This window comes from Colletotrichum fioriniae (genome assembly GCF_027942845.1).
Source record: "Colletotrichum fioriniae strain IMI 355084 chromosome Unknown scaffold_4, whole genome shotgun sequence".
Taxonomy (NCBI): domain Eukaryota; kingdom Fungi; phylum Ascomycota; class Sordariomycetes; order Glomerellales; family Glomerellaceae; genus Colletotrichum; species Colletotrichum fioriniae.
In genome coordinates, this window is record NW_027076840.1 from 2,228,942 (window position 1) to 2,255,260 (window position 26,319).

General features: G+C 53.0%; 8 protein-coding genes across 8 annotated transcripts; 4 read left to right on the top strand and 4 right to left on the bottom strand.

The window, feature by feature from the left end:
- Window positions 1–240: 240 nt before the first annotated feature.
- N0V96_004444 (uncharacterized protein) lies at window positions 241–4,214 on the top strand (the record flags this gene model as incomplete). The annotated part of the gene is made up of 5 exons (XM_065757112.1): window positions 241–720; window positions 815–1,546; window positions 1,626–1,910; window positions 2,355–2,395; window positions 2,969–4,214. The coding sequence occupies 5 exons, from the start codon at window positions 241–243 to the stop codon at window positions 4,212–4,214; spliced, it is 2,784 nt and encodes a 927-aa protein (XP_065614325.1).
- Window positions 4,215–5,136: 922 nt separating this feature from the next.
- N0V96_004445 (uncharacterized protein) lies at window positions 5,137–5,982 on the top strand (the record flags this gene model as incomplete). The annotated part of the gene is made up of 2 exons (XM_065757113.1): window positions 5,137–5,145; window positions 5,221–5,982. 2 exons carry the CDS (start codon window positions 5,137–5,139, stop codon window positions 5,980–5,982), a joined length of 771 nt encoding a protein of 256 aa, XP_065614326.1.
- A 135-nt stretch (window positions 5,983–6,117) lies between these two features.
- Window positions 6,118–7,169, bottom strand: N0V96_004446 (uncharacterized protein; the record flags this gene model as incomplete). Its single annotated transcript, XM_053188516.1, has 2 exons — window positions 6,118–6,866; window positions 7,001–7,169. 2 exons carry the CDS (start codon window positions 7,167–7,169, stop codon window positions 6,118–6,120), a joined length of 918 nt encoding a protein of 305 aa, XP_053054478.1.
- Window positions 7,170–8,861: 1,692 nt separating this feature from the next.
- On the bottom strand, window positions 8,862–10,457 carry N0V96_004447 (uncharacterized protein; the record flags this gene model as incomplete). The annotated part of the gene is made up of 5 exons (XM_053188517.1): window positions 8,862–9,050; window positions 9,113–9,569; window positions 9,628–9,716; window positions 9,783–10,206; window positions 10,279–10,457. The coding sequence occupies 5 exons, from the start codon at window positions 10,455–10,457 to the stop codon at window positions 8,862–8,864; spliced, it is 1,338 nt and encodes a 445-aa protein (XP_053054479.1).
- A 3,437-nt stretch (window positions 10,458–13,894) lies between these two features.
- N0V96_004448 (uncharacterized protein) lies at window positions 13,895–15,358 on the top strand (the record flags this gene model as incomplete). The annotated part of the gene is made up of 2 exons (XM_053188518.1): window positions 13,895–14,332; window positions 14,405–15,358. The coding sequence occupies 2 exons, from the start codon at window positions 13,895–13,897 to the stop codon at window positions 15,356–15,358; spliced, it is 1,392 nt and encodes a 463-aa protein (XP_053054480.1).
- Window positions 15,359–16,198: 840 nt separating this feature from the next.
- On the top strand, window positions 16,199–17,206 carry N0V96_004449 (uncharacterized protein; the record flags this gene model as incomplete). Its single annotated transcript, XM_065757114.1, has 3 exons — window positions 16,199–16,337; window positions 16,402–16,501; window positions 16,576–17,206. The coding sequence occupies 3 exons, from the start codon at window positions 16,199–16,201 to the stop codon at window positions 17,204–17,206; spliced, it is 870 nt and encodes a 289-aa protein (XP_065614327.1).
- Window positions 17,207–18,719: 1,513 nt separating this feature from the next.
- On the bottom strand, window positions 18,720–20,227 carry N0V96_004450 (uncharacterized protein; the record flags this gene model as incomplete). The annotated part of the gene is made up of 2 exons (XM_053188520.2): window positions 18,720–20,007; window positions 20,205–20,227. 2 exons carry the CDS (start codon window positions 20,225–20,227, stop codon window positions 18,720–18,722), a joined length of 1,311 nt encoding a protein of 436 aa, XP_053054482.2.
- Window positions 20,228–23,624: 3,397 nt separating this feature from the next.
- On the bottom strand, window positions 23,625–25,430 carry N0V96_004451 (uncharacterized protein; the record flags this gene model as incomplete). The annotated part of the gene is made up of 6 exons (XM_053188521.2): window positions 23,625–23,790; window positions 23,849–24,041; window positions 24,110–24,531; window positions 24,593–24,805; window positions 24,880–25,200; window positions 25,279–25,430. The coding sequence occupies 6 exons, from the start codon at window positions 25,428–25,430 to the stop codon at window positions 23,625–23,627; spliced, it is 1,467 nt and encodes a 488-aa protein (XP_053054483.2).
- Between the last annotated feature and the right edge of the window lie 889 nt (window positions 25,431–26,319).

The following is a 26,319-nucleotide window of genomic DNA, read 5'->3' on the forward strand; positions in this document are numbered from 1 at the left end:
CTTCCATTCACTATCATAATCTCTAGGTCGATGGGTCTCAAACCCCACGGGAATTGAATCCTTAATTCCAGTGATTATGAGGCCTCACTGTGGACTCACTTCCTAACAAACTCGCCATCGGTGCTAACTAACTGCTTTATAAGAAATAAGATCCGTTGTTGAATCCGGTTCTCTCTGATCACCTCATTTCTTTGACAACCTCCTTGTAAACCTCAAGTCTTCATACATCATCCCGCCGTCATGTCTCTGGCCGTCAACGCAAGCCGCTGCGCAAGCGCGACGTTCGGAGCCCCGACACTCCTAGGTGCCAGCATCCTTGCCGTACAAGCCAACCTAGTCGAGGATTACAGCTTTGATGTCCCAAAAGGATGGGCCTACTCTCAGCCTGCCCTCAACGTTGAGAACGCCACCTTTTGCAACGTCACCGTCACCTACACGCACCCGGGACAGAACGACATCCTCACAGTCGAGGCGTGGCTACCGCCCGTGGACCATTATAACGGCATCCTGCAGTCCGTCGGCGGAGGCGGCTGGAATCCCGGTCGCTTCATTCTCAGCTACGCCGCCATGATCAACGCCGTTGCCAAAGGCTACGCGACCTTCACCACCGACGCCGGGATTCCTACCACCCCTAATCCCATTGACTGGCTACTTAAGAGCCCGGGAAGCCTAGACACCAACGCCCTTCAGAACTTTGGTCAGGTCTCCTTGAATGACGAGGTATCCTGCTTCTCTTGGCCAACAACACGAAAACAGCACGTAACAGACCGTAATGCTAACCAAACCTCTCGGAAAGACCATTATAGCAAAACAGCTCATCGAAAGCCTCTATGGCAAGCCACCTACGCGATCCTATTGGAATGCCTGCTCCCAAGGCGGCCGCCAGGGCCTCAAATTGGCGCAGCAATACCCGGACGCCTACGATGGCATTATGTCGGCCGCCCCCGCCGTCAACTGGGCCGAGTTCTACCTCAACTCGATCTGGCCTAGCTACTACATGCTGAAGACCCAGCAGTTTCCGCTCGGGTGCGAACTCGATGCGCTCACCGCCATGGCCGTCTCCGCCTGTGACGACCTAGACGGTGTCAAAGACGGCCTCATCAGTGATCCCGAGGCCTGTAGAGCAAACTTCAACGTTTCTGCCCAGATTGGAAAGTCATTCCAGTGCGCCCAGATTAATTCGACGCTCAATATCAGCCAAGCGGCCGCAAACGTGGCCAACGCCTCCTGGACTGGTCCCCGTTCCTCGACCGGGAAGTTCATCTACGACGGGTACGAGATGGGCAGCGAGCTATCCGTCATCGCGCCAACAGAGTGCACTGGCAAGGTCTGCAGGAGCAGCGCCGGCGAGGCAAATATAGCTTTTGCATGGCGGGCTTTTGTCGCCAAAGATTCTAATGCGACAGTGCCTAACCTTACGTACACAACATTTGACATGATCCATCGCGCGACCAAATTGGTTTTCGCCTCCAATATGGAGACCGACGAGGCCGATCTGAGCGACTTCAGGAACGCCGGGGGCAAGATCATTACCTACCACGGACTCGTAAATGCCCCCCTCATTTCTTGTTTCCATACGCCAGACACGCGAATACTCTACATGGTACTGTGCTAACAGTTTAAAGGCCGACCAGAGCATCTCCCCAGGCGGCAGTCTCCGATACTACAACACTATCGCTGATGCCGTGGGCGGTAATGTTACCTCATTCTACAAATACTATCGCGTCCCCGGTCTCGAGCACTGCTGGGGTGGCAGAGGAGGGCAGCCCGAGACTATTTTCGCGCAGCTTCGAGCTTGGGTCGAGAACGGGACGGAGCCAGGGTCGTCACCAGTGACTGTGACGCTGCCGGATGGATCTTCGCAAGAGCAAGTGCTATGCCCGTATCCGCAGAAGGCGATATTCGATGGCGTTTGTGCGAAGAGTAATACGACCTCTTGCTGGTCTTGCTCAGAGTAAACTAAAATTCTGCTTTGGTGATCAGATGGGATTTGGAGGAAGGGGCCTAATCTCCTAGGTCCACTCAACTTGTACGCCTTGGACAACTTGGTAATATGAGCAGGCTGTTTCATCGCCATTCACAGACGCTATTTGGACCGATTCTATTTCGTCCTTCTTGCTCACAGCATGGACTTCGCAGTGTAGTATGAGAGGTTGCCCCATTCTACATGTAATACTTCATGGTCAAACTTCTTCTGACAATTTTTGTGCCCAAATGCCGCGGAAGAAAACCTCGATAGCTCACAAATCTCTCGTGAATACACTGTGAATGTCACATTGGTGTCCTACTCGTCGTCTGGCGGTATTAAGGATCAGTGTTAGGCATTAACTGTTCGTCATTGATATAGTACAAAGGCACCGTCGAGGCAGATTAAGATGACCCCCGATATTGAGACGTAAGTCTCTGGTGGATATGTTTGCTTCGTATCTCTATCAAAGCCGAGGTCAGTTGAAGTCAATTGAGGTAAACAGAAGGGACTGGTGCAAGAGATGATTGAGTCACTGCTCGTTGGTGATTGGCTAGTGCCCCCCACCTCGTAGACCTCCATCCTCGTTTGGTTTTTGTCTTCTTCATTTTGTCTCGTATTCCTTTCCTCACTTTGACCACACCAAAATCCCCCAACCTGGAGTTACCATTGGCTACTTTACCACACACATTTGATTCGTCGTCTAGACGCAGAACAATTTGATCCTGCTTAGCTATTCTTTACCAAGCTACCTTACCGATGCTGGGTGCTGGCCCTCCGCAGACCGCTCACGCCGATCCCGGCTGCACCTGCACAACATGCCACATCGTGAAGCGGCGGCCGCATAAAAAGTCGCGGGCGGGCTGTGAGATGTGCAAAAAGCGCAGAATAAAGGCAGGATTTTAATATTGCGTTACATGGTTGCGTAGCTTACTGACTAGCACAGTGTGACGAAGTGAAGCCCAAGTGCGGGCAATGCTCCAAAGCCCTACACAACTGCAGCTTGCAGTCGTCAACACCAAGCTCAGACCTGAACACCCCAGATTATGCCTCTCGCGATGCCCTTCGTCGTGTGAATAGTTCCCAGAACTCAGAGGCCACCGAGGTTCGACACAATGATACACCCCAAGATGGCTACTCTACCGGTCACAGCCAGCGCCTCCGTGCCCCGGCAGCTTCCTCATCATCCGGCACCCCGAGCCACACTTCATCACCATGCAGAAACATATCAGCCGTCACAGGCTCCTCAGCTCCAGGAGCCTCTCTAGATGTCCTCGCTACATGGACTTGGACTGTTGATGATCTCGCTCTAATGCACCACTTCCTGACCTGCCCGGCTCTAGACCATGGCGACGCAACCCTCTGGCGTCAGAAAGTGCCTCTCCTCGCTTTCGAAAACCACTCCGTCCTCCACCTCCTCCTCGCCGTATCCGCATTCCATCTGGCTACCATAGAGCCAGGCAAGCGCACGAAGTACCAAGGGCTGGCAGACAAACACTACGAGACCGGCCTGCGCCAGATAATGGAAATCATGCCCCGCCTCGGCCGCGAGACCGCCGGGGTCCTCTACATTGCTACCACCCTCGTCTGCACATGCAGCTTCGCCAAGGGTCCCGCGCCGGAGAATCTGCTCATAGTCTCGGACGGCGTTGAGGTGGCCTGGTTCGAGCTGCTCAGGGGCGTCAGGCTTGTCATCGAAACGGTCGGCTTTGAGGCCATCTTCTCGGGTGTTCTCGGCCCCATGCGGTCTGGAGAGGAGCCGCCGCCGAGCAAGGACTCATCATTATCGCGTTCAAGTTCGGCAACTTCAAGAACCGTCATATGGGAACCTGCCCTCGGACGTATCGCACAGCTCATTGCCGACTCTCAAGATCCCGATGAAACAACATATAGAAAGATGATGGATCACGTATCTCTCGCTTTTCAACAGACCTTTGGAACATCTACAGAGCCCGTCGCCACGTTCGAGGGGAAGATGGAGGTGATTATGGCTTGCATCTACCGCACCGACGACGACTTCGTACGGTGTCTCAGGGAGAAGAGTACCGTCGCGCTGCTTGTGCTGGGTCACTTTGCCGTACTGGTCAAGACGCTCGAGTGGCTGTGGTACATGCACGGCTGGGCCGATCACATTCTACGAGGCGTTGCGTCGCATCTAGATGCTTCATACTTGGATTTCCTGCAGTGGCCGAGTGCCGAGATCAAAAGACTTGACTTCTCTGCAGCCAACGAAAGTAGTCATTTTTGATATCAATCATCAGTTATTCTACTCGTTCTCACTAAATTCTGTCTCCATATTGATCGGTCGCGAGAGGAAATCACTGCAGGAAGGGGTCGTTGTGACTACCTTACCCTACATGCGTACATCACAGGGGGCACATGAACAACACCATAATCATTGAAAGAGTGGCTGGCCAGAAATTCCCCAAGACTGTTTCGCTACACGTCATGATCACTCATTTCTCTATGGTGTGGTGACAAGTACGACAGTTGTCTTGTCAGCATTCGTTCCCGAGAGTTACCGAAGGTTTTGGGGGTTGCTAAGGATATGGGTTGCGCTCCGAATCTTGATTGATAGGTAGCTGACGATATTCAATTTGTCTCTCTATTGTAATAGGTGGTAATCTAGTTATCTATAAATTAAGCTGCAATTATTCTAGATGAGCTAGGTAAGAAATCCAAGGAAGAAACCGAGCCATCACCAGTGCCAAGATCGCTTGCCCCGGCGATGTGGGGCCGGGCGCCGACCCGGCGTCCATTGCCCGGCGGGTCCGCGTCCTGATCCAGAAGTCATCATCATATTTGATCGCTTGTGCCTTTTCATCAGCTCACTCTAGGAGATCCGGCCCGTATAATCCGCTGTTGGTTCTGATTGATTCGGGTTAAGCTACTCGTGCTGACAGGATCACCACCCTGCAGACAGACAACGCGTCCTCTGTATTTCTAATCGAAAACGCCGTAAGCCGGGTCATCAAACGGCCGCCGGTATTTGACTCCGCGTCTTAGTCCTTCAGGACTTTTGGTATACCATCGATGCTTTATATAGCGAGTCGTAATCGCTCTGTATTGTCGGAACTCAAATACCTACATGAGATCTACCGACTTCAGTGCCAATTCCAGCTGAAGCAAGAGCTATTTTCTGCTATCCTCCATACAATCGAGAGCTCGGCATGAATACGGTGATGGCACCAGAGTTTGCTCCAACTCGCGCAGTCCTGCACATCGAGGGCTGTGATATTCACTATTGGTCCCAGGGCAAAGGTCCGCTCATCGTATTCATCCCGGGAGGCAACGGCCATGGCCGGCAATATGACACAATCATCGCCGCTCTATCGGATAGATATACCTGCGCCACCTTTGACCGTCGCCAAATGTCCGCAAGTCAAGCCAAGGTGAACAAGAGGCTCAACCCACCGCAGCAAGCGCGCGATATCCGCGCCATTATCGAGACTCTCGGCTTCAGCAAAGCCACTCTTTTCGGAAGTAGTATGGGTGGCATCCTCGCGTTTCAGTTCGCCCTCGACTTTCCAGACATGGTCGAGCACGTCATTTCCCACGAAGCCCCGACCTTCATGCTGCTCCCCAATGCCACCGAAGTCTTTCAGTTCTTGTATAATTGTCTCGAGATATATGAGGCTTCGGGCGTCGATGCTGCGCAGAAGGAGTTCAGCTCTAAGCTGATCGGCTATTTCGATGAAGGCGTTCCTCGGACAGGGCCATCGGATCCAATGAACCCCCCGAACCACTGGGCCAACGAGTTTGCCGTCTTGTTGGGCTACATGCCGAGTTTGTATCGCATCCGGGAGAACGGAACGAGTATCGGGTTGATGAGGGGTAGTCGGAGCAGAGAGGCATGGTATGCCCAGGCAGTCGATGAGCAGGCCAAGATCTTGGGGTGTCCAAAGCTCAATGTCGCGGGTGCTCACGAGGGCTTCAGGGTCGAATGCGAGGCGTTCCTCCCGTATTTTGTCGAGTTAATGAGGATTCTGGACCAGGCAAAGATCAAGAGCTCGTGATAGTAGAGCCAGTAGATAGTCAGACGACATTAGCTTTGCATTTAATCATGACCATTTACCTAAGGTCCAGCTGGACCCACACTTGGTTGTGTTCGACATGGGCGGAGGTAGTGTTGCTTTGTGCAAGGATTTTGATCAGTTGAATTTGAGTTTTCGCAGGCCCCTTCTCTCCCTCCAGTAATTCGTTCCCTCGAGCATTTCGGTACAGCCGTCAAGCAGCCAGCCCCATTTCCGGAGAAACGGCTCGGTGGCCTCCCAGCCCCGCGGATCCCACGGCTCACCCCAAACGATAAGCGCCGCGTCCTCGACTCCCGCCCCCGCGCCCACATCGACAACGTCCCGACACATTTCGTCTTCGTCAATGTAGTCCTCGCCGTGCTCGGCCACGATCCGTAGAAAGTTGTCTCGCATGCGGGGGTGGGGGAAGAAGTCGATCCACGGGTGATGTTCGACGGACAATTGCAGCGCCGTGGGCAACATGTTGGTAGGGCACGAGGCCATCGTCGTGGCGGGACCTAGGCCAGGGCCAGATTTGTTGAAGGGGGAGATGGAGTCGTAGGTCAGCCACTCTGCGTTAAAGCTAAGGGCTTGGGCGTTGCGGACAAAGGCGTGGAAGACGTTGACGCGGACGAGGGTCGTCAGGTAGTCTGTACAGGGTCGGCCGCGCATGTAGTCATCGTAGGCTCCTTCGGCGAACTTTTCTAGCATAGCTGGCATGCCTGTCTTTCCCAGGAGGCAAACCTCTGGGACGGCGGCCTTTCCAATCTTCCCTGCGATGATGGCCGCCAGGGCCGTCTGGGTATTTTCGTTAGTTGGCGAGGCCGACTCCTTCTTCACCAAGGCTGTCGAGGGGTCAGAGTCCACTTCGGAGGATGGACTTCTATCTGATGGAGAATGTTTGCCGAGTTTCTTCTGTGCTCTCCGCCCTTGCAATACGCGTGTAATCGTTAGCTAATTGATACTAGCCTTACCCGTGCGGGTAGTAGATGTCAGCAAATCGGTAGCGAGGTGGACTCACTTCGCGCTCTCTGGTTCAGCCGATTCTGTAATTTACGCCTCTCCGCCGTACTCGTAACTCCGGTCCAGTCCTCTGAAGGATCCCGCAATTCCGCCAAACGAGGATTCGCAATCACCGGGATAACTGTCCCGGCAGGAATCGCCGGGCCGGGACTGAAACACATCTCCATCGTTGCCGTTGCTTCTAAATCTGGAAGGATATCCTCGAAAGACATTGGTCAAAAAGGCGTTGGGCAAGGGAGAGAGAGCCGAGCCAACAAGATCGAGCGTGTCAGCAGTCAGCAGCTCCGAGATCTGGTCAATCTTTGACAAACGGATGACAACAATGCTGGAAGGAGATGAGACTGGTCCTCTAGAGGACTATATGCAGCCTGCTGACGGCCTTCCACCGTCTAAGTGTCAGGGATGGTGCCACAAGGCCGGAACCTAAATGGTCGAATCGGCGTCGATGCCTTTTTTCGATGGTGGGGACTCCTACTGACTCAGGCCTAGTTTGTGCGGATAGTCTCGACAGAGTCGAAGCTGCCTTCAACTTATCTCTGGACTTTCGTAAACTTGAGGACTTCTTGCGGAAACTTGAGAGAAAGCCAGATTGAGGATCAATGTTGTCCTTATGTTCCTCCCTTTTTCGAATTGCTATCTCCCAGATGGATTGCTAATCCAAGCATTATCTGGCCGTTGTCATCGTCGAGGCGAAGCACTCTCGCAGACGGGAGTGTATTCGGACGGATTTAAAGCCCCTGTTTGATCTCTAACCAGATTTTAGCGTGTCAGCAGTCTGCATTAGCGTCCGCAAACTGACGTTTGTCTCTTCATACTGACGAATCAAGACACGGAGAGTATCTGGGTCACCCCTGTCTAGAGTAATTCGCTCTCGCTCTCCTCTTGAGCTACAGCCTGAGGCTGGTTCGTCACGTCGGTGCACTCACGGCACTCAACTGTTAGACTTTCCCAATCGCGAATAAATGCCTTGGCTAATCATCCCATGTCTCTAGTCTGCACGTCCTCCGCCCCATTGGAATCCATACGGTCTCTATTCCACAACTCTCTACTATCCCTACGCGGATGCTCGCTCCAACTTCGGAACCTACACGATTATACGAGTCAGAGGCGTAGTAGTTTTATTCATTTGCCCTTTGGAAAGATAGAAATTAATGATCCTCGCCCTTCAGAGGTTATCTCTCATCCGTTACGATTCTGGCTCCTCCGATCGAGAATCGATGCGGTAGCAAAATACCACCGAGCCGAGCTAAGCCGACGTCGAGACGAACTCTGTCAAGAGTGCCCGAGCCTGCGAATCGATCGTCGAACATACCACGCAATATTCAACGACCCGACGACTCAACTGATCACGGTTATTCTAGTGCCGATACTCCCCGATGCCTCTGAGCGCCCCTGCGTTCGTGACTTGACCACGTCGCTTGCCGGCATAATGAGTCAGCAAAGGGGTGGAGTTGATACTTTTAATAGCTAAAGGCACATCCTTCTCCCGATACTCGAAAGTTAGAACAGGCAATGGGCTAAGATACTCGTCAAGTACTGTGGCCTATCGCCAACACATATACGACTCTTTCGATACTGCGATGCTACTCCCTGAAGTCGATGAGCTATGTTCACCGCAAGCCTCCTTGGCCTCGAAGCACAAGTACTAGAAGTATTTACTGCGCATGTTGGACAGTGTGTATGAGTGTATTCAGGTCCGAGTCTATGGGACAAAGCCGGACGGAAAAAATGGTGCCGGCAATGGAAGAAGAGAAGTTATATACAAGGGAAAGCGGAGACATCTTCCACTCAGTGTAGTCTTGGAGACACTCCCGAAGCGACCAATGTCGTAGACAACTTCGGGTCTTCCCTCAGTCCTCTTAAACAGCGTAGGTGCTGCCGATGGGACCGAAGCGAATGTTGGACCAGACGACCTGCGAGTTGGGGAACTGCTCGATAACCTCGGCGGGGACACCAGAAGTTGGGGCACAAGGTCCACGTTCGGTACCCGGCTCTCCAGCCCTCTCGGGAGGGTAGGTTGAGTCGAGCCAGAGCATATTGGCGTAGTGCTATCGCGGAACATCAGCTTGGCATGTTCAGAGGCTTGTGGACGCAATAGGGGGAAACTAACATCGCTCCAGATGGACATCACAAGGGTCATGGGAATGTTGAGCGCGGCGTTGAGCTGCGGGTATCCGCCGACCTCGTTGAAGCGGTCTCGCTCGTTGAAGACGGCGAACTGGCGCTCGCAGTACTCGGGCGTGATCTCCGAGGTCTCGGGTACACCCGCCCACTTGGCGCCGGGGACTTCAATGGTTCTTCCATCCTGGATGAAGACTTGATACATACGATCGGGGGAGAAGCGTGTGATGACGGTGAACTTCTTGGTGGTGTCAATGGTCTTTCCGGGACCGTAGAAGTCAGGGTTGCCCATGCGGTACGGGTTGTAGTCGCAACCGTTGGCATCGCAGCCACCGCCGTACCGGTCCTCGGAGTACGTGCCACCGCAGTTGGATCCCTCGCAGACGTGGTAGTTGTTGTTCTCGCAAGGGTGGGGAGTCAGAGCGTAGGCGTAGGCGTTGGATTCCCTGGGCATTGGTCAGGACTTCGACAATTCTCGAGTGAGAATTGATTTGTATATCTTACCAAACGTCGATTTCAGCGCAGCAGGCGCCCATGTTGCCAACACCAGCACTGTTATCGGTCTCAGAAGGCTCCCAGCCTACAACATTGCCCTGTTCGTCGCCGCTGTTAGTCACAGGTTCTTTTCATACAGTCAAACACATGTGTTTGAGGCTTACCTTGCCGCCGATGAACTTGAGGTCACGAGCACATTGAGCGTCACAGTATCCAGTACCGTACTTGGCTCCAGCCTTGTTGTTAGGCTCCGAAGAAAGACCGCCGTCTTCCTTCATGGCAACGAAATACAGAGCACTGTTCATGCCGCACTCGACACTGGACAAGTCGACGTCGAAAGCGAACTCGTTGTTCAAGAGCTGGAAGGTCTGGTACTTGCTGTCCCCATTCATGAGGTACATGCGGGAGCCAATGTTCTTGCCGTATTGATGCTCCTGGACGAACTTCAGGGTCATGGCATTGCCGCTGGTCGAGACGCCGTAGGTGCCGCCGTACTCGGCTCCCTCAACAGCGCAAGTCTGGGCGCAGTTGTCTCCGGTCGTGCACAAACCAGTCCACGAGTTTCCATCATAACAGTTCTGGTATCCGCTGGACGAGTGTGTCAGCCAGTGCTGTTGTTCATCATCTGAAGATAAGATAACAACCAGCAGTGTTACTTACCCAACGCCATGAACCCAGCGCCAGTTGGCGTCGATGACGACCTCACCGTTGACGTTGGAGCATGATGAAGAAGTACACCTCTGCCAGGTCATCTTGGGATGGGTTTCAGGCTGTTCGGTGCCGACCTGCTGAGCCACAGCCATGGCCAGCATGGAAAGTGCTGAGAGAGTGTACTTCATCGTGAAGGGAACCGCAGAGACTGAAGAATCGTCTGAAAAGCTGGCAAGTGAAAGCTGAGCGTAAGCTGTGAAGAGCCTACTTGACAGTCCAGTTGAATACGGATCTCCACTCCATATTTATGCTCCTGACTTCGTTCAAAAGCATTTGGCCACTTACTGTTGCGGAATGAGGCTCCCCGAGAAATTTCTCTCTAGCGTCCCGGATTTCGGCAACATCGCGTACAGTTCCGTGAGCATTTGTCGAAAGTCGACGGAAGGGGTCAGATTGTTACATTGCCAACACTCGTAGGGACAGAGTCTCTTCTCGAAAGAGTCTCATGCGACCTTGGATCGCATTCTACCTTGCCGCCCAAGTCTTGGAAGGAGTTGGCCGGGACGAAATTCCCGTCGGCAGCTAAGCCATCACTTCCAGTGTTGTCAAAAGTTGAGTGTTTAATGCAAGGAAAGTGACTCTTGAAATGCGGATCTGAGGACTGTCGCACCGAAGGAGTCCCCTTGTCGAACGACCGCCAAGGTCTTGTAGGCGGAGAGAAGTTCTACTTCATTGGTTTGTTGTCCGAGAGCCAACGCTATGTGGTAGCCAGGTGATGGAGAGCCAAGTCAAGGTTTCAAGAGCCAAGATCTCGGCGACGGCAGGAGTGAGCAAACAGCTCCGGGATGTACGGGATAAGTTGAACGATGGTAGTCAGGAACGGTCGCGATACCTTGCCGATCGTGCCTGTCTTCGGCTCTCGCTAGTCTACCGTCCGAACTGGTCCGGCAGGGCTCCCTTGTCCGTCTCGGAGCTTGAACGACGTTCGAGGAAACTTGCGTGGATATTGAAGCTCGACGGGGCTATGCTACTGAGTCCTGTAGCATGATACCAAGCTTTCATGAGCATCAAGCAGCTCAGTGACCTTTCGAGCCACGAGGACAAAGATATGCGGACGTTTTGATGCTTGCATCGTCTTGACTTCGATCAAGACAGTCCAGCTTCTGGGTTCGTAGGGCTGCGCAAGCTAAAGTCAGCAAATGTATCATAAGTGGATGTACGATACTAATACAGCGTGACATTACTCACCTCGTAAGCTTTCTTGGCGAATACCGACGAAGTTTGGCCGTGTAATGCGCAGATGGAACCGGCGGGAATTTCAGGTGACCGGCGCTGACGAGTGTCATGCGAACCGGGCCTTGAGACAAAAAGCTTCAGCCGGCATCGTCGAAAGACAGGCTTCTAGCCATCATTCCCTACCAGCTCGGTGATGGAAGACGTTGCGTGGTCCGATACTCTGCTCCTGGCTCGAAGTCTGTGCCGAACGGGCGTCTGGGGGATCTGCGGGGTGAGTCTCGGCGCGAGTCTCGGCGTGCAGCGATCGCAGGGGAGCCGGGGCTAAATAGTTATCACCCCTTGGTTCCGTAGCGGGGTAGACGGGCAAACATCATCGTTCGCGGAGGTTGTAGCTCCGTTCGTGCTGCCATTTTTCCATATTAAGGGGTTCGTCATGTGCGGTTTTGCCGGTGATGGTATGTATGTGTGTCTTCTTCTCTGAATGTGCGATGTAACGCCATTTCTTTCATGTTATGCAAACTCCGCGTAATTTCCTTGTAGAGCGATGAAGACTTTTGTTGACCAACTTGTGTGCCGGCGATGTTTAACATCTGCTTACAAGTAGGTTGAAATATTCTCTCGCAACAGCCCAGCTTAGGTCGAGAAGAGAGGTACACTGACCTTCAAGGTAGAGGACATGGAACGTACCAAATTTGTAAGACGGTTCTTTATGTGGCGAGGTTTCCTGAGTTCAGCTCAGATGTTGCGCATTAGAACAGTATCAAAAGTCAAGTCCACACATGCCAGACCTTCGTCAGATTTGCCTGGTCTTTCGAGGATCGAGTGCTTCAAAACACATGTGGCTCAAGTAAGCATCCCGACTTCTCATGGCGCTCTTTGCATCGTGTCACGCTTTTGGGGACGGAATAAGACCTTCATTATGGGTGGCCTAACAGTATTTGCCTCTCCACGGTGTTGTCTGGGACTGCTCTTCTCATCGTAGGGCAGCAGCCGACTTGACGACTTCGACAGAGGAACGAGTGGCCTGGGAGCTAATGACACAGTCTGAGCAACTACGGCATCTAATGTATAGCATCTGTGTTGGATGTAGAGATTCTGCCGTCTTGGCAAGCAGGGCTTTTACAGGACCTCAGACGAACCAATGTTGGACTCAATTCAGGCTGAGAAGTTCGGAAGAACGGAGTGAGGTCGGAGCAGAGCAACGTTACCCAGTTGTTCCGAGCCCACCAAGGCGTAGACTCGTTTCACGGAGAAACATGCACCATAGCTAACCCAACCCTTTCAAAGAGACAGGTTGACTTCAACCCATACTCCGAAGTCCGTCAAACACACAGACTGCGCCCGCCATTTGATGAAGTAGGGCCTTGACATGATCAGAATCGGCACTGGGCCACATCATTGTTGTCGAAGAGATCGCCATGTCTTCGAAGGCCTTGATCAACATAGAGCGATCATCTCTCCATGGGGTTGGGATAAGTCTGAAAGGTTTCGTCGATCACTAACCCTGAGTCGGAGGGCTCTGAGAGAACTTCGTTGTGGAGTTCGGGCAAACTCTTGAAGAATGAAATTTGTACAGGAATCTGGTATACCGAATGGATGATGGTGTGATTGTGGCCTGGGTTAGGCAACAAGTGGTGTTAAGGGTGCGGACGCGAAAGACGACTGCGCTCATTGATTTAAGGTTATCGGGCTTGATGACACAGTTGAACATGCAAGCGCAGACGTACAGCCTGCGTCGGGGACTATTGATCGACAGGAGGTGCAGTATCGAGGACCGCATTCGCATCCCCTTGGCGTCGATCCGGGTACGCTACGTGCTGTTTTAAAAGCTGCACGGCACTTGCCAGTAGGTGATCGGACGACGTTGATTGTGAACGGTTGACAGCGTCATGAACCTAATGCATATAGAGGCTATGCCACTTGCCAACCATGAAGTCATCGTCACTCCTCAAACGTCTCCAACAAGCTTGCAGATGCCACGGCCTTGCGAGACCCGCCTCCAACGGGGATTCCGTCGGGCTGGGCTGCGTCTTCTCAAACTGACTGTAAACAAATGAGCCTCCGGAAGCTCGCCGGTGCACGTGCGGTTTCGGCCGTGCCGTAGCCGCAGTCAAGCAAGTCGATCGGCGAAGTCCCAATGGCTCGGACTGGCACGTTCCTCCCGGCTAGCTGCCAAGCTGCAGAAACAAAGCCCATCAAAACTTCATGTACGCCTCACGGGTAGGCATCGCGTGACGGTGGCCGCGGGCAGTCGGTCCCGAGGTGTGAGACGTCTTGTTATCATTCAATAGTCGGCGACACGCCTCATTCGTCCTCAAGTTGAAGATGAAGCTGATCCAAGCTTCTAGGATCTCTCAAAGATACAGAATTCTCTGAGAGCAACGCAACCATGAACGAACCGACAGAGACTAAGGATGAGGTGAAGGATATTGTCGAGGGCGGGCCGTCGAGAGCCAATTCGGGCGAGGGGCGCGGGGAAGTACTTCAACAGTCGCGCGCAGAGTCGGAGAAGAGCAAGTCGACGCCATCGACGGACCAAGGACGACCAGGCGAGCAGGAGAAACAAGAAAAGGTCACCCAGTCAGCTGAAGATGACTTCCCCGAAGGCGGCACGCGAGCATGGTCCGTTGCGGCCGGTACAGCGGCCATTCTATTCTGCTCGCTAGGATACACCAACTCATTTGGCGTCTTCCAAGCCTACTACACGCGCCATCAGCTTTCGGACCATACGCCTGACGACATTTCATGGATCGGATCAATACAAGCATTCTTGGTGTTTGCTTCTGGTGCTATAGGAGGGCCAATCTTTGACCGTTATGGCGCATGGGTGAGTGAAGCTCGAGGCATAGGTGTACCAGTCTGGTCATCAAGAAGATGCTAACCCTGACTACCTACTTAGGTCATCCGTCCCGCCGCGATTGTATACATCTTCTCAGTCATGATGACGAGCTTATGCAACGAATATTGGCAGTTCATGCTCGCTCAAGGTGTGCTCAGCGGCATATCAAACGGGTTGATCATGTTCCCAGCTATGGCCGCCACGCCTCAATACTTCAAGAGGAGGAGAGGCGCAGCTATGGGTCTCGCTATCGCCGGCTCCTCGCTGGGTGCAGTCGTGTTTCCTATCGTTCTCTCAGAGCTGCTGGACACGCTGGGATTCGGGTGGGCCGTTCGCATTTGCGGCTTCATCATGATGCCGTTCCTCTTATACTCGTCTGTCGCCGTCAGGGCCCGTCTTCCCCCGCGACGGAGCCAATTCTTCATCTGGAAAGCTTTCCGACAGCCACTGTTTCTGTGTCTCACTGGTGGCGTGTGCCTCATGTTTGTGGGCATGTTCATCCCCTTCTTTTACTTGCCGACGTTTGGTATCGATCACGGCTTGACCCCGTCGTTGGCGTCTTACTTGGTGGCCGTCATTAACGGAGCCTCGATCCCTGGCCGCATCATCCCCGGTGTACTGGGCGACAAATTTGGTCGCATCAACATCTTATTCACTGCGGGATTGTTGACCGCCATCTCGATTCTCTGCTGGCCCAAGGCAGTGACTGAGGCTGGAATCATCGGCTTTGCCGCAGCATATGGTCTCACTTCTGGCGCCATCATCTCAGGAGGGTCCGTGGTTTTCACCCTCTGCCCAAAGACGCCGAAGGATATCGGTACCTACATGGGAATGGGCATCGCATTCGCATCGATTGCTGTGTTGGTTGGGCCGCCGGTCAGCGGCGCGTTGCTCAATCGCTACCACGGTTATGACCAGATTTCCATCTTTGGCGGGGTCGTGTGCATGGTCGGGGCGGTTCTGACGCTTTGCGCAAAGCTGTTCACGACTGAGGGTCTCTTAGGATTTGTCTGAGAAGAAGCTTGAATGAAAGCTAGCCAGCCTGATTATCGAAAAGGTGAGAGACGACATAACGGTTGTTGAGAGAATTACTGCCATCGGGGCCTACAGCATGGAGAATTGAATGGTCTGGATCAGTTTGACCGAATCTGATAAATGAATACCCTCATCGAAACTTTACTAAGAACTAGTACTCCGTAATGAACACTCAACATTCAACCCTTTTGCCGATTCGGCAGCGAGCTGGCCATTGATAAGTCGCAATTGCCCCACGCGGGCCCCTCATCTAAACGACGGCAGTCCGTCCTAAACGATGCTCATTTCCCGTTGCCGCACCGCTTGGCCCTGGCAGAATCCAAGGATCATCACGTCCATCAATGTTGCATTTAAACATTAAACAAGCAAACAAAGCCACCACAGAAACAGGGGCACCGAGCACAACGATTGGCGCACTTTTCTGAAGCGGAGAAGGAAGAAGTCGGCTTCCTCCTTGGGCCCAGACTGGAACCTTCTCCCCGCCCCGGCAACTCTCGATCCTTTCACCGTTCACGGTGTGTTTGCGGAGACGCGGAGCACACGGCTAGAGGATTGGATGACGTCTTCAAGGGTCTTGCGCCATGTCTACCGTCTTGGCAAAGGATATCTCCAAGATACCACCCGTATCTCCGTCCGGATGACCATTCAAGAAAATAGGTTCCGATCTGGCTTATTTGTAATCATTAGACGCGTAGAACGAGGAGAAGCTTAAATCTTAAAAAGATGTTGGGCCATCCCGTCCCGTCCCATGTCTCTTTCCATCCGGTCTCCGTCCGCCGTGTTCTGTGATTGACTTACCTCCAGTCCAAAACCTTCAAGATGCTCAGCAAAACTGTTGTCGCAGCCCTTCTGGGCCTCGTGTCTCTAACCAATGCTGCTAAGAAATGCCCCGTTGCCGACGTTTCCGCCATTGCCCATACTGGCACCCCGATTGGCGAGGAGGTCAAGTACAATGGGCGTGAGTCTATTTAATCTCATCACGATGTCTCTCAGGTGGACACGCTAACGCGATTCGTATGCAGTGACCCAATATGTCACCAAGCCGAGCACGCGTGGTAACAGAACTGTTGGAGTCCTGTACCTGACCGACGTTTTCGGAATTCAGCTCGCGCAAAACAAGCTGTGAGTTTGCCAGCCATCGAGCATGCGCCGTATGGCGGCCCCTTGCAAATACCGATGCTAACGCGAATTGCCAGCCTGTCCGACAGTTTTGCTCGCGCGGGCTACATCTCCGTCGCGCCGGACCTGTTCAACGGCAGCCCGGCCCCGAACGACATCAACATCCCCGGCTTCAACACGACGGCGTTCCTTGCGCAGCACGGACCCAACGTCACTGACCCGATCATCGCCAATTCTATCAAGTACCTGCGCGAGGAGCTCGGCGTGAGCAAGGTCGCCGTCACGGGATACTGCTTCGGAGGCCGCTACTCGTTCCGCGTCCTCGCCGAGGGCAAGGGCGCTGACGTCGGTTTCGCCGCGCACCCCAGTCTTCTTACCGACGAGGAGATTACGGCCATCACTGGTCCCGCGAGTGTCGCCGCCGCCGGTACGTCGTCCATCTCAGCCCCTCTGCGTCCCAGCGGGGCGCTTGTAGGGTTCTTTGTCACTGACATCTCCGCTGTAGAAACTGACAACCTCATGACGCCCGCTCGTCGCGCCGAGGTCGAGGCTCTCCTCAGTGAGACTGGCCAGCCCTTCTCCCTCGCTGTGTATGGTGGTACCTCGCACGGATTTGGCGTTCGCGCCAACATTTCGGACCCTAGACAGAAGTTCGGCAAGGAGGAGGCTTTCTTCCAAGCTGTTCGCTTCTTCGACACCTGGGCTTAAATCGAATATTCAGTTTTTGTACATAGTTGAAAAGTTTCGCAATTGGAAACTGATCTCTTATTATATTCAGATCTGCCAATAATCGAAATCGACCGCGTTTATTGAGCTCATACCCGGCTCTCTGTAAGGTTAGGTGTGTACTCGTCATCGTCTATTCGTCTCGAAGATTCGCGAATCGTGCTGTAAGGTTGATCGTTCGTAACATCTCCTATGCCTATGCCTAAAGGTAGAATCGACATGTTAGCGGTGACAATGGGGTCCCTCGGGAGAGCTGATTGAGATCCGGTTCAACAGTAAGAGTTATGCTGAGGGCCATGCCAGGAAACAACATTGAAAGAGAGAACAAATAGCTCATCGGTACCATGAACGCGCATACTGGCGGCAGCAGGTCTCGTGAGCCTCTTCCGCCAAAGGCAATGTACAAATAGGCACGCATGTTCCGAGAATAACTTGGCAAGTTTGCCATCGTGGAAATTCATCGGCATGACCGCAGAGTGAGAGAAGCTAAGAATTGTTAACTCGGCTCGTCAGGGAAGATGGAATTCGCTTTCCCAAGTCGTGAGTCCACGCGTTGGACGCGTCCAGACCTTTTCCTCGTCCGACAATTGCCGCCTGCGGCGTCAATAAGCATCATTAAGCTTTTTGTCCCTTCAGACGTCATGACCATTGTGTGGCTTTTTTCGAGCGAAAAGCTAGGATCCAATGTCATCGGGGACCCCTAGCTGCAGCCTGCCGACAAATTCTCCGGGAACAATGGGCTACAACGGTGGTAACGAGACTACGCAGCGCGTCAAGCAGTGTTTAAGACTGGCGGCAGAGTCATAATCAGCCTTGCCATTCCCACTTTCCGCTAGGTATTATCCCTAGAAACTACTCCGTACAGTTAGGTCGGATCACTTAAGCTTCGAGGACGATCGCACATTCGCAACACCCCCACTAATCGTAGCACCAGACCAGGCGCACCCACCTACCTCGGTTTCGGTTTCGGGGTTTGAGGTACAACCCGTCTGTCCCTGTTTTGATCGTTTCAGATCATTCACACTCTGACTCTACAGCTCATTTGTGTTCCTAGTAGCTTCTGTACGAAGTAAGGTAGTTGAATATGCCTTACCTTCAATGCTAATGAGCTCTATCCTAAGTAGGTAGGTCGAACGAGTTGTAGTCGCCAAGAAATCTCCGGGCCATTGAAGCCCGCTTCGCACTCTGCTCCCGCTCGGCCGAATCCTTTAGGTTTTTGGTGATCGGCTAATTATACTTTCGAGCCTAACAGATGTAGACAGGCGAATAATCGGCCAAATCATAACGGAAAAAGCTGACAGTTGACGGTGGTAGACTGGCGCCACCCTCGAGTTGTGGCATAGGATCATCGCATACGACACATACGGCATGTGGTAGCCATGACTGTCTTGAAGTTTGAATAGGGATTGGCACCTGGCAAGGCAAAGCAATTCACGTCATGAGCGCGGAACATGGTAGTCTAAATGATTTGTTCTTTGATTTCTTTAGATGGCAACTAAAGTTGTATACTCCTGTCGCTTATGAATGCCAAAGGCCATTTGACCAACTCTTTCCACTCTGGATCCAAGTCTGATACTATCGCCCGCGCCGAGTTGATCCCCCATCCCTGCATGAACCACGTGGTAGCTTCCGTGGAGCGAACGACAACTGAATAGTAAGCCAACAGAGTCAGAGCCGCCGGATCGCGGTTCCGTAGCAGCTGCAGATATTCTTCAGTGAGGTTGATGGGCCATGTCAAGGCCACCCGCAGCTCTGGAAACGCCGTCGTCTCGACGGCGTGCATGATCCACCCAAGAAACACGTCAATCTCCTTGCTGACGATGGCTTTGGTTGATTCATCGGCGCTGGATGTCTTTAAACTTATTTGGAGGTTCTCGAGGTGCTGTGTGACTGCCTCCAGCAACGGTGTGGACGCGGGAGTGACTACCTCTGTGAAGAAGTTCCTAAATGGTCCAGTCTGGATAGAAGGCTGGAATGATGATAGGATATGGCTCATTCCTCTTACGAGTAAGAAGACATCAAGAACGTCGTCGACTGTTGGGGCCTCTTGTGAATGGGGCGCTCCCCTCTGGTACGGGAACGTAGAGTATGCGTTGAGCAGCAGTAATGACGATGCCGCGAACAGCGCGTGGCAGTTCTCCGTTGTGATGTTCATGAGTGATTCCCGCATGCCTGCTATCGCATCGCTCTGGTGTTGTGAGGCATGCAAGGCATAGGACTCGCGCTGCTCTGGGTGCAGATAACCCAGATGTAACGCACCGATGGCGAGGATCTCGTGCATCAGGAACATGTACGTCAGACCGAGCTTTGGCACTTCGAACTGCCAAATACTGCTCACGTCTGATGACCTGGGCATCGTGAGACTAGTAGCCGTGGAGTAGTGATGCATAAGCTCGAGATCTGTGATCCACTTGCTCAAATGAACTGGTTCCACGGGCTCGGTTGAGAACTTGACAAAGTAGGGAAACGGGTCGGGGCTCGAGGCGGCGATAGAGGACCTCCTATTTCCGATGGACGAGCCCCGGTCGCTGACGAAGTCTGCCGGCAGATTGAGGGTGGCCTCGAGCAGACTCGGCGGCGTCAGTGAGTGATCTATCGGGCTGATTGATGGCGTTTGTGTCTTGCGGCTGCCGCTGGACCCCTTCCGCGATGAGCTCCTCCGTTGGAAACTCGGCACTCTGGAGAGTCCCGCCGCGTTAGAATTGGATGTAGGCTCCCAGCTCATGTTGTCACCGGAGCCTCCGTCCACTGAGCCCTCGAGAAGGCTGCACTGGGTGTTGTGCCTGATACAGGCGCCACACGGCTTGTTCTCATCGCACTGGGTTCAAAAAAGTCAGTCGGGCCGCGTTCGATATACAGGATGGTTTGTGAGTGGTAGAGAGGTTTGATGAGTGTGCATGTGTATGTGTATGTGTGTGGATGAAGGGTGGTAAGTACTTTTACACGACGCTGTTTACACCTTGCACAGCCACCGCGAGACTTTTTGTACCCTAGGCGCGGCATCTTGCAGCAAGCGGAATAAGCAGCCCTTCCACTCTTCCTACTCGGTCCTGGGCTGTTATCCCAGATTGGCGCAAAGGGACAACAGCTGCCGTAACTTCCCCAACCTCGCGTCCGATGGAGAGCGGGTAAGCTGGACCCCAGACAGGCGAGCGAAGTGCCTTTGGGCTGCCAGATGAGAGAACCCTCACGACTTTGGGGACACCTAGACCTCAAGCCCCCTTGCTACAAGAATCCGATAAGACCAATGAGCAGGGGAAGGAGGCGGCAAGCTGACGAATCGGTTGAGTACCAGTGACGAGATGTCAGCAAGATGTGGCTCTTCTTCACTTCAAGAGCGGCGCGGTCCGCTAAAGGTACCGTAGACAACGATCGTTTGGTGTGTCGTTGGAAGTCTGAACAAGCAAGTCGAGGAGACCGAAAGCGAATATGTGGGGTTGAGAGGATGGATGGATGGATGGTTGGTTGGTGGATGGTGAATGGTAAATGGGTTGGGACTGAAAGAGGAGAGACAAGTCGGGGAGATTGGCGCCGGGGCCGGAGATGGTCTGTGGTATTTTCTGCAGCGGAACGGCTGAGGTAATGGCGTCTTGTGTTGACGGTAACGTGAATACGTGATGGCTGTAGTGTTGAGTAGGGTACTAAGATGAGTACGAGTAGTGGTGATGTGATGTATCTATGGTCCTGTCTGTCGTCGGGGAGGAAGCTTTTTGGCTGGCGCGACGAAGCCGTAGTTGAGTTCAATTCCGAATGGGGCCGGTTTTTGAACACCCGCCTAAGATCGAAGCGCGGAGCAAGCCACTCGAGTTATATCGTGAAGGGAGACGCGAGCGAAGCAGTGACCAGTGACCTAGACGGGGAAGATGGTTCTTGGGATTCTCGGAGTGACTGGAAGTGAGTCTGCCCCGTCCCGTGCTGGGCAGCGCCGGGGCGGGTATTGAAGAAAAGCTGGCCCCAAACTGCGCCTTGCTGACGAGTCAAGCCGAAGCACGGGTGCGTGCGTCAGAAACACAATAACATAGCGGCTCGTACGGATTTGGAATGGCGTGTGCGTGGAGAAAGTGAAACGAACAAGGCCGTATGCTGCCCGTTCCTATTGGAGCCTAGCCCTCTTGTTGACTCTCGAGTGTACACTAAAGATTGAAGGGAGGGGATGGGCAGGATTGTAAAGAAGCAAGAGTGGTGTGTGTCGGTGTGTACGGTTACGTTTCGTCTAAGCTATCATTAGGCCGAAGGACTCTTCCTAGGTGGTGCCAGTGGTGGTGGCTCAGGCTCCGGCTCAGGCTCAGGGGTGCCACGAGAGGGGCGGCACTCTAATAAAGATTCAACACCTCTCTCGAGATCCATGTTGGCTAAATGACGATCCACGTCGGGTTTGGGGCTTCTGATCCTGCCCGTTGGAAGCACTAGTAGGAAACTACTACCAACTAGGAGGTATCTGTAGACATGCAGATTGAATATCACGCATGTGGCCAAGAGCCACGGCATCAAGACGTCAATTCCTCCACCAAGCCTCCATCAACGTCGGCATGCATTGCGTGGAGTGGCATACCCAAATACATGTATTGGGTGGGTAACGCAACACAGGCAATACGTGTATGGTTGGGATCACCTGCGCCGCTCAACCACTCAAAGGCAACGCAGATGAGATAAGTCAGTGTGGCAGCATAGCATTCTGTCACCAAGGTTCCAACCAAGGTTCCTCCCAAAATTATCCTCCCGTCTTGGCCAGTGCCCACGCCATCACGCCGTGATCCCGGCGACGAGATTTGTGTTAGGCTTCCGGGGTTAACGGGCAGGACGGGGCCTTGCCATGCCCCTTTACCTCCATGAACCCTAAGTTCCCGCTACTACCCAGTCCCCTGTGTCCATCAATCCAAATCTTTCTTGACGGCTGTCAGCCCGGCAGCAAGGCACACTTGCCATCCCTCCCCTTTCCCCCTCGTACCTTACCTGTTGCTACGGATAGCCACAACCTTTCCGGGGGCGTTACAGACTACTTAGTACTATCTGTAAGGCTGCATTTCTCCTCGCCGAGTTATATCCCAAACGAGGCCCATCGAGGGCATAAAACGGCCCAATGTCCCATTCTACCGGCGAGGACGTGCGTTCAAAGGAAATCAGCTCATCTACAATCGTGGGGCGCTAGCTAAGCATTTTTCGTGGCGCGAGCCCACTAGCCACGGGGCCGGAGAGTATCGATGAAACCGAAACCGAGCGAACCCTGAAAATGTCTTCTAGAAGAACAATGATCTTCTGTGCCCTGGTGTCATTCTTCACCCGTATCCATTTGATCGCAACCAACATAGCCCCACGGACTCGCGGGTTTTTATCTTACAGAGATCGAAATCTCTTCTCTTAGCCAGACTCTAAAGTCGATGCATATTTCCGGGTTTGTATTCTTGTGGCTTGGCTTCGGAAACTGATGTCTTTGGTCATGTCGTGTTCGTCGCGTCCGTCGCATTCGTCGTGTTCGTTGTCGTATGACGCTCGAGACCGGTCGGTCCTGTCATTCTTGGGCGATGAAGAGGCTGAGCTATGTGAAAAATCTCTTACTTCGGGTATAACGGATACAATCTGTTGATCGCAAAGGTTTGATATCGTGTCGTTCAATAACCAAACATGTTTGGATCATTATCAATTCTTCTGCTCGCTCGCTTATCCTATCTCGCTCTCGACGGGTTGGGAGCTCTCGAGTCTCTCACGGTAATGTCGTGCAGTCAGTTCAGACCGCGAACATTTGTGCGGAAACAGTCCCTTGTTCTGAAACCACCATCCTGGTTTTCATGTTCCTCCAACGTCGTTTAGGCCGCAGATTAAGCGCGATAGAACGATTCATCCCGCGCAAGGACGCCTCCAGGATCGACGAAGCGTTAAAAGCTTACTTCGATCCCGCCCACCACCCGCCGCGGCGCCCAGGTTTCTGAAAGGCCCATTCATCGGTCACGTCGCCTGCTGGCGTCTACAGAGTACTGCCGCATCGAATCTCACACAAACTTGGGACGTAGCGGCTCCCATTTGTTCGGACCAATGGAGGTGTCAGGTGTCACTGCCGAGGACCCGTGTCAATAAAAAGAGCTATAATAGCGACAGCAGCCATTAGATCTCCCCGGCTTTGGGATTGCGATCCGACTGAGTTCGTTACAAGAAGGTTCCGACTACCAGAGCCCGGATCGTGGCCGAGACTTCAGTGGAGCCTACATCTACTCTATTTGCCAGTCGTCAAGCGCATGGTCCCTTAACATATACATAGGGTCCAAAGAGATCACCGGACGATCTGATCTCGGGGCAAAATACTGTCAGGTAAGGCGTCAAACAACCCGTGCGGATAGAAATGCCCCTCTATCTCATCCCTTTCGCCTTAACCCTTCGAGAGAGACTGTTATCCAGACCACACGTCTCAGATCGTGTATCTAAACCATGGCACATTATCTGCGAGCTCAGCTTCCAGTTCCTTTTGCTCTGCAGTCAACTCTTGCACTCCGGCTTCAGTAGCAACTTGATCTCTACGGGCGTTCTCCTTTCTGCACCATGTGGTCATGAACAACGTCAAAAAGAAGGCCATGCTAGTGAAAGTTAGCACGCGTCATCACTGGTCAAAGTGTCATTACGGTTCTCTCTTACCTCACAAAGCCAATGAGAATGCTGTGGCCGGTAGTGTAGCGGGGTCCATCCCGGCTAAGGTAGACGTAAGACGCAATGATGCCGCCGCAGTTACCACCCATGACTTGCATCGCAATGCCGGTCCCTCTCTTCAGACTTCCGCCAATGTTACTGCTGTTCCAGGCAAGACCAAGTGGGATTTGAGGATAGATGCCTTAGTCATATCAGGTTAGCACACAGGTAGACTTTCACCTTATCACGGCGACGGATATAGAAGCTTACCGATGGCGGCAAAAATAGTGCCGGCATATTGAGCAGAAGACTTGCTGGTACCGACCAAGAGACCGAAGCCCAGGATTCCCACCAGCTGGAAGCCCATCAGAAAGATACCACGCTGCCTTACGCGGTCTGCATACCAACTGGCAGCAATCGTGAAGATGCAAGCGAAGCAATACGGCGGCACCGACATCAACTGAGCGGTGTTGGAAGTGTAGCCCATGTTCTTGATAATGGTTGGCAGAAACAAGGCGATCGAGTAGATGGGGCAGAAGCCCGCCATGCAGATGAGCATGTGGATGTAAATCTTCCAATCCTTGATGGCCTGCCAGACATACTTGATGTTGAACTCATTGGATAAATGACCTGAATCTACTTGCAGTCGACGCTGAACTTCAGATCGCTCCTTGTCTGAAAGGAATTGTGCTCTATCAATGATGACGGTCAGCCTATGCTCCACATCTAGCATTGCCTGAATTTTCAACTTACGTGGCAGGATAGTCGTAGATCGCCCAGTACGCGGTGAAAGACACCAAAATACTCAGGAGACCCTCGAGGATAAAGATCCATGCCCACGCTGAGAGACCGCCTACTCCATGCATCTCGGCAATTCCTCGCGCAAGGATACCACCAAACGCACCGGCGAGAGTCGCTGCGGAGAAGAAGAGGGCCATTCTGAAGCCACATTCGTTTCTGCAGTACCTAATCAAGCATCTGTCAGAGCATCGTCCACACCAAGGGCGTGCTACTTGGAGCATCAGAGGAGAAAGCCTCACCATTGCGTGATGTAGTAGTTGACACCGGGGAAAAGACCACCCTCAAAAATTCCGAGAAAGACACGAGTCGCCATAAGCCCCGAGTAATCCTTCACGAATCCTTGTCCAATCATTGACGCAGACCAGCAGACCATGATGAATGTCAGCCAAATCGACGGCCGAAGACGCTTCATCATCATGTTGCTCGGGATCTCGGCCGCGATGTAGAACGGGAAGAGAATGGCGAGGCAGTCATTATACTGAATACCCTTCAACTTCAGGTCCTGTTCCAAATGGTCCAGCCTAGCATTTCCGATGTTCGTTCTGTCAAGGAAGCATAGTCTTAATCCAGGTCAGTATCAATGTCGCATGGCCCAGATGCTGGGGTGGCATTGGCGCAATGTCTGTGCGACGACTCACAGGTAGATCAGACTCATAAAGGGAATGATATGCCAATCTAGCTTCCGCAGTAGCTTCTTAGTCGCATGGTGGTCGAAGGGCTGCGACTCGCCGACTTCGATCAATTCGGTGCGAGCGTGTTTTTCTGATACTTGGGCGCTGTCGGACTCCATTTTGACAATTGAGTAGCTCGAGACCAGAACAGAAAACCGGGGAAACCAGATCAGACGAACTTCTGGGGCAGACGACTTGGCTTTGCGGGGGAGGATGCGACTGCCGAAGTCAAGCTTTTAACTCCATCTCGAACCGTCACCAAGATTTAAACCTCCCTGTCAGCACGTCTTATCAAAGCCCTAGTGGTATTGCCACCGCCAGCAGGGCAGGCAGTACGCAGGCTGACTTGAACTAGCCCTGGAAGGATTCATAAATGGAACATGCAGGTAAGACAGGAGGTTGGACACGCACTCGGGTTTCTGGCTAATTGGTCTGGACCAGCAAGCCTGCATGCATCTCGCAAAGGTTAAAGGCCGATGGGAGAGGGATTCCACTTGTGACCGCTGCGGGCCGAGTACCAATGGATCAACACCCGCGAGATCTGTTGCAACCTTCCAAAAGAAGCGATGAGACTGGGGTGACATCGGGGTTCTCGTTTCCTATATCTGGTTACCGTTGGTCTGGTTTTCTGTCCTGCGACACAAGACGACGCCAACGGACAAATCGTCGCTTACCGCCGAGACAAGATAGGCATGCTCATCACTCTATGGAAAGGGCCAATTGCTGATGGGCGGATGCACGTCGGAATGCATGGTGATGAATAAGAAATGTGTTGGGCTGAGGGACGAGGTCTCGATGCCTCGGCTGGCTGCAGAAGGGAGAGATTCAAGGGACTCGGTTAGGCTTCTAGTAGGACACGTGGGCAGAGCAGCAGTAAGACCACGTATTCCGGCACCGCAACAGGGTGTTTTAGTCGACGCGCATATCAAGGTACCAAAGGCACCCTGATGTTGCTCGGCTACGAATCCGGAAGATGCATCCTTGTCAGCAATGTCATTATTTTTGACC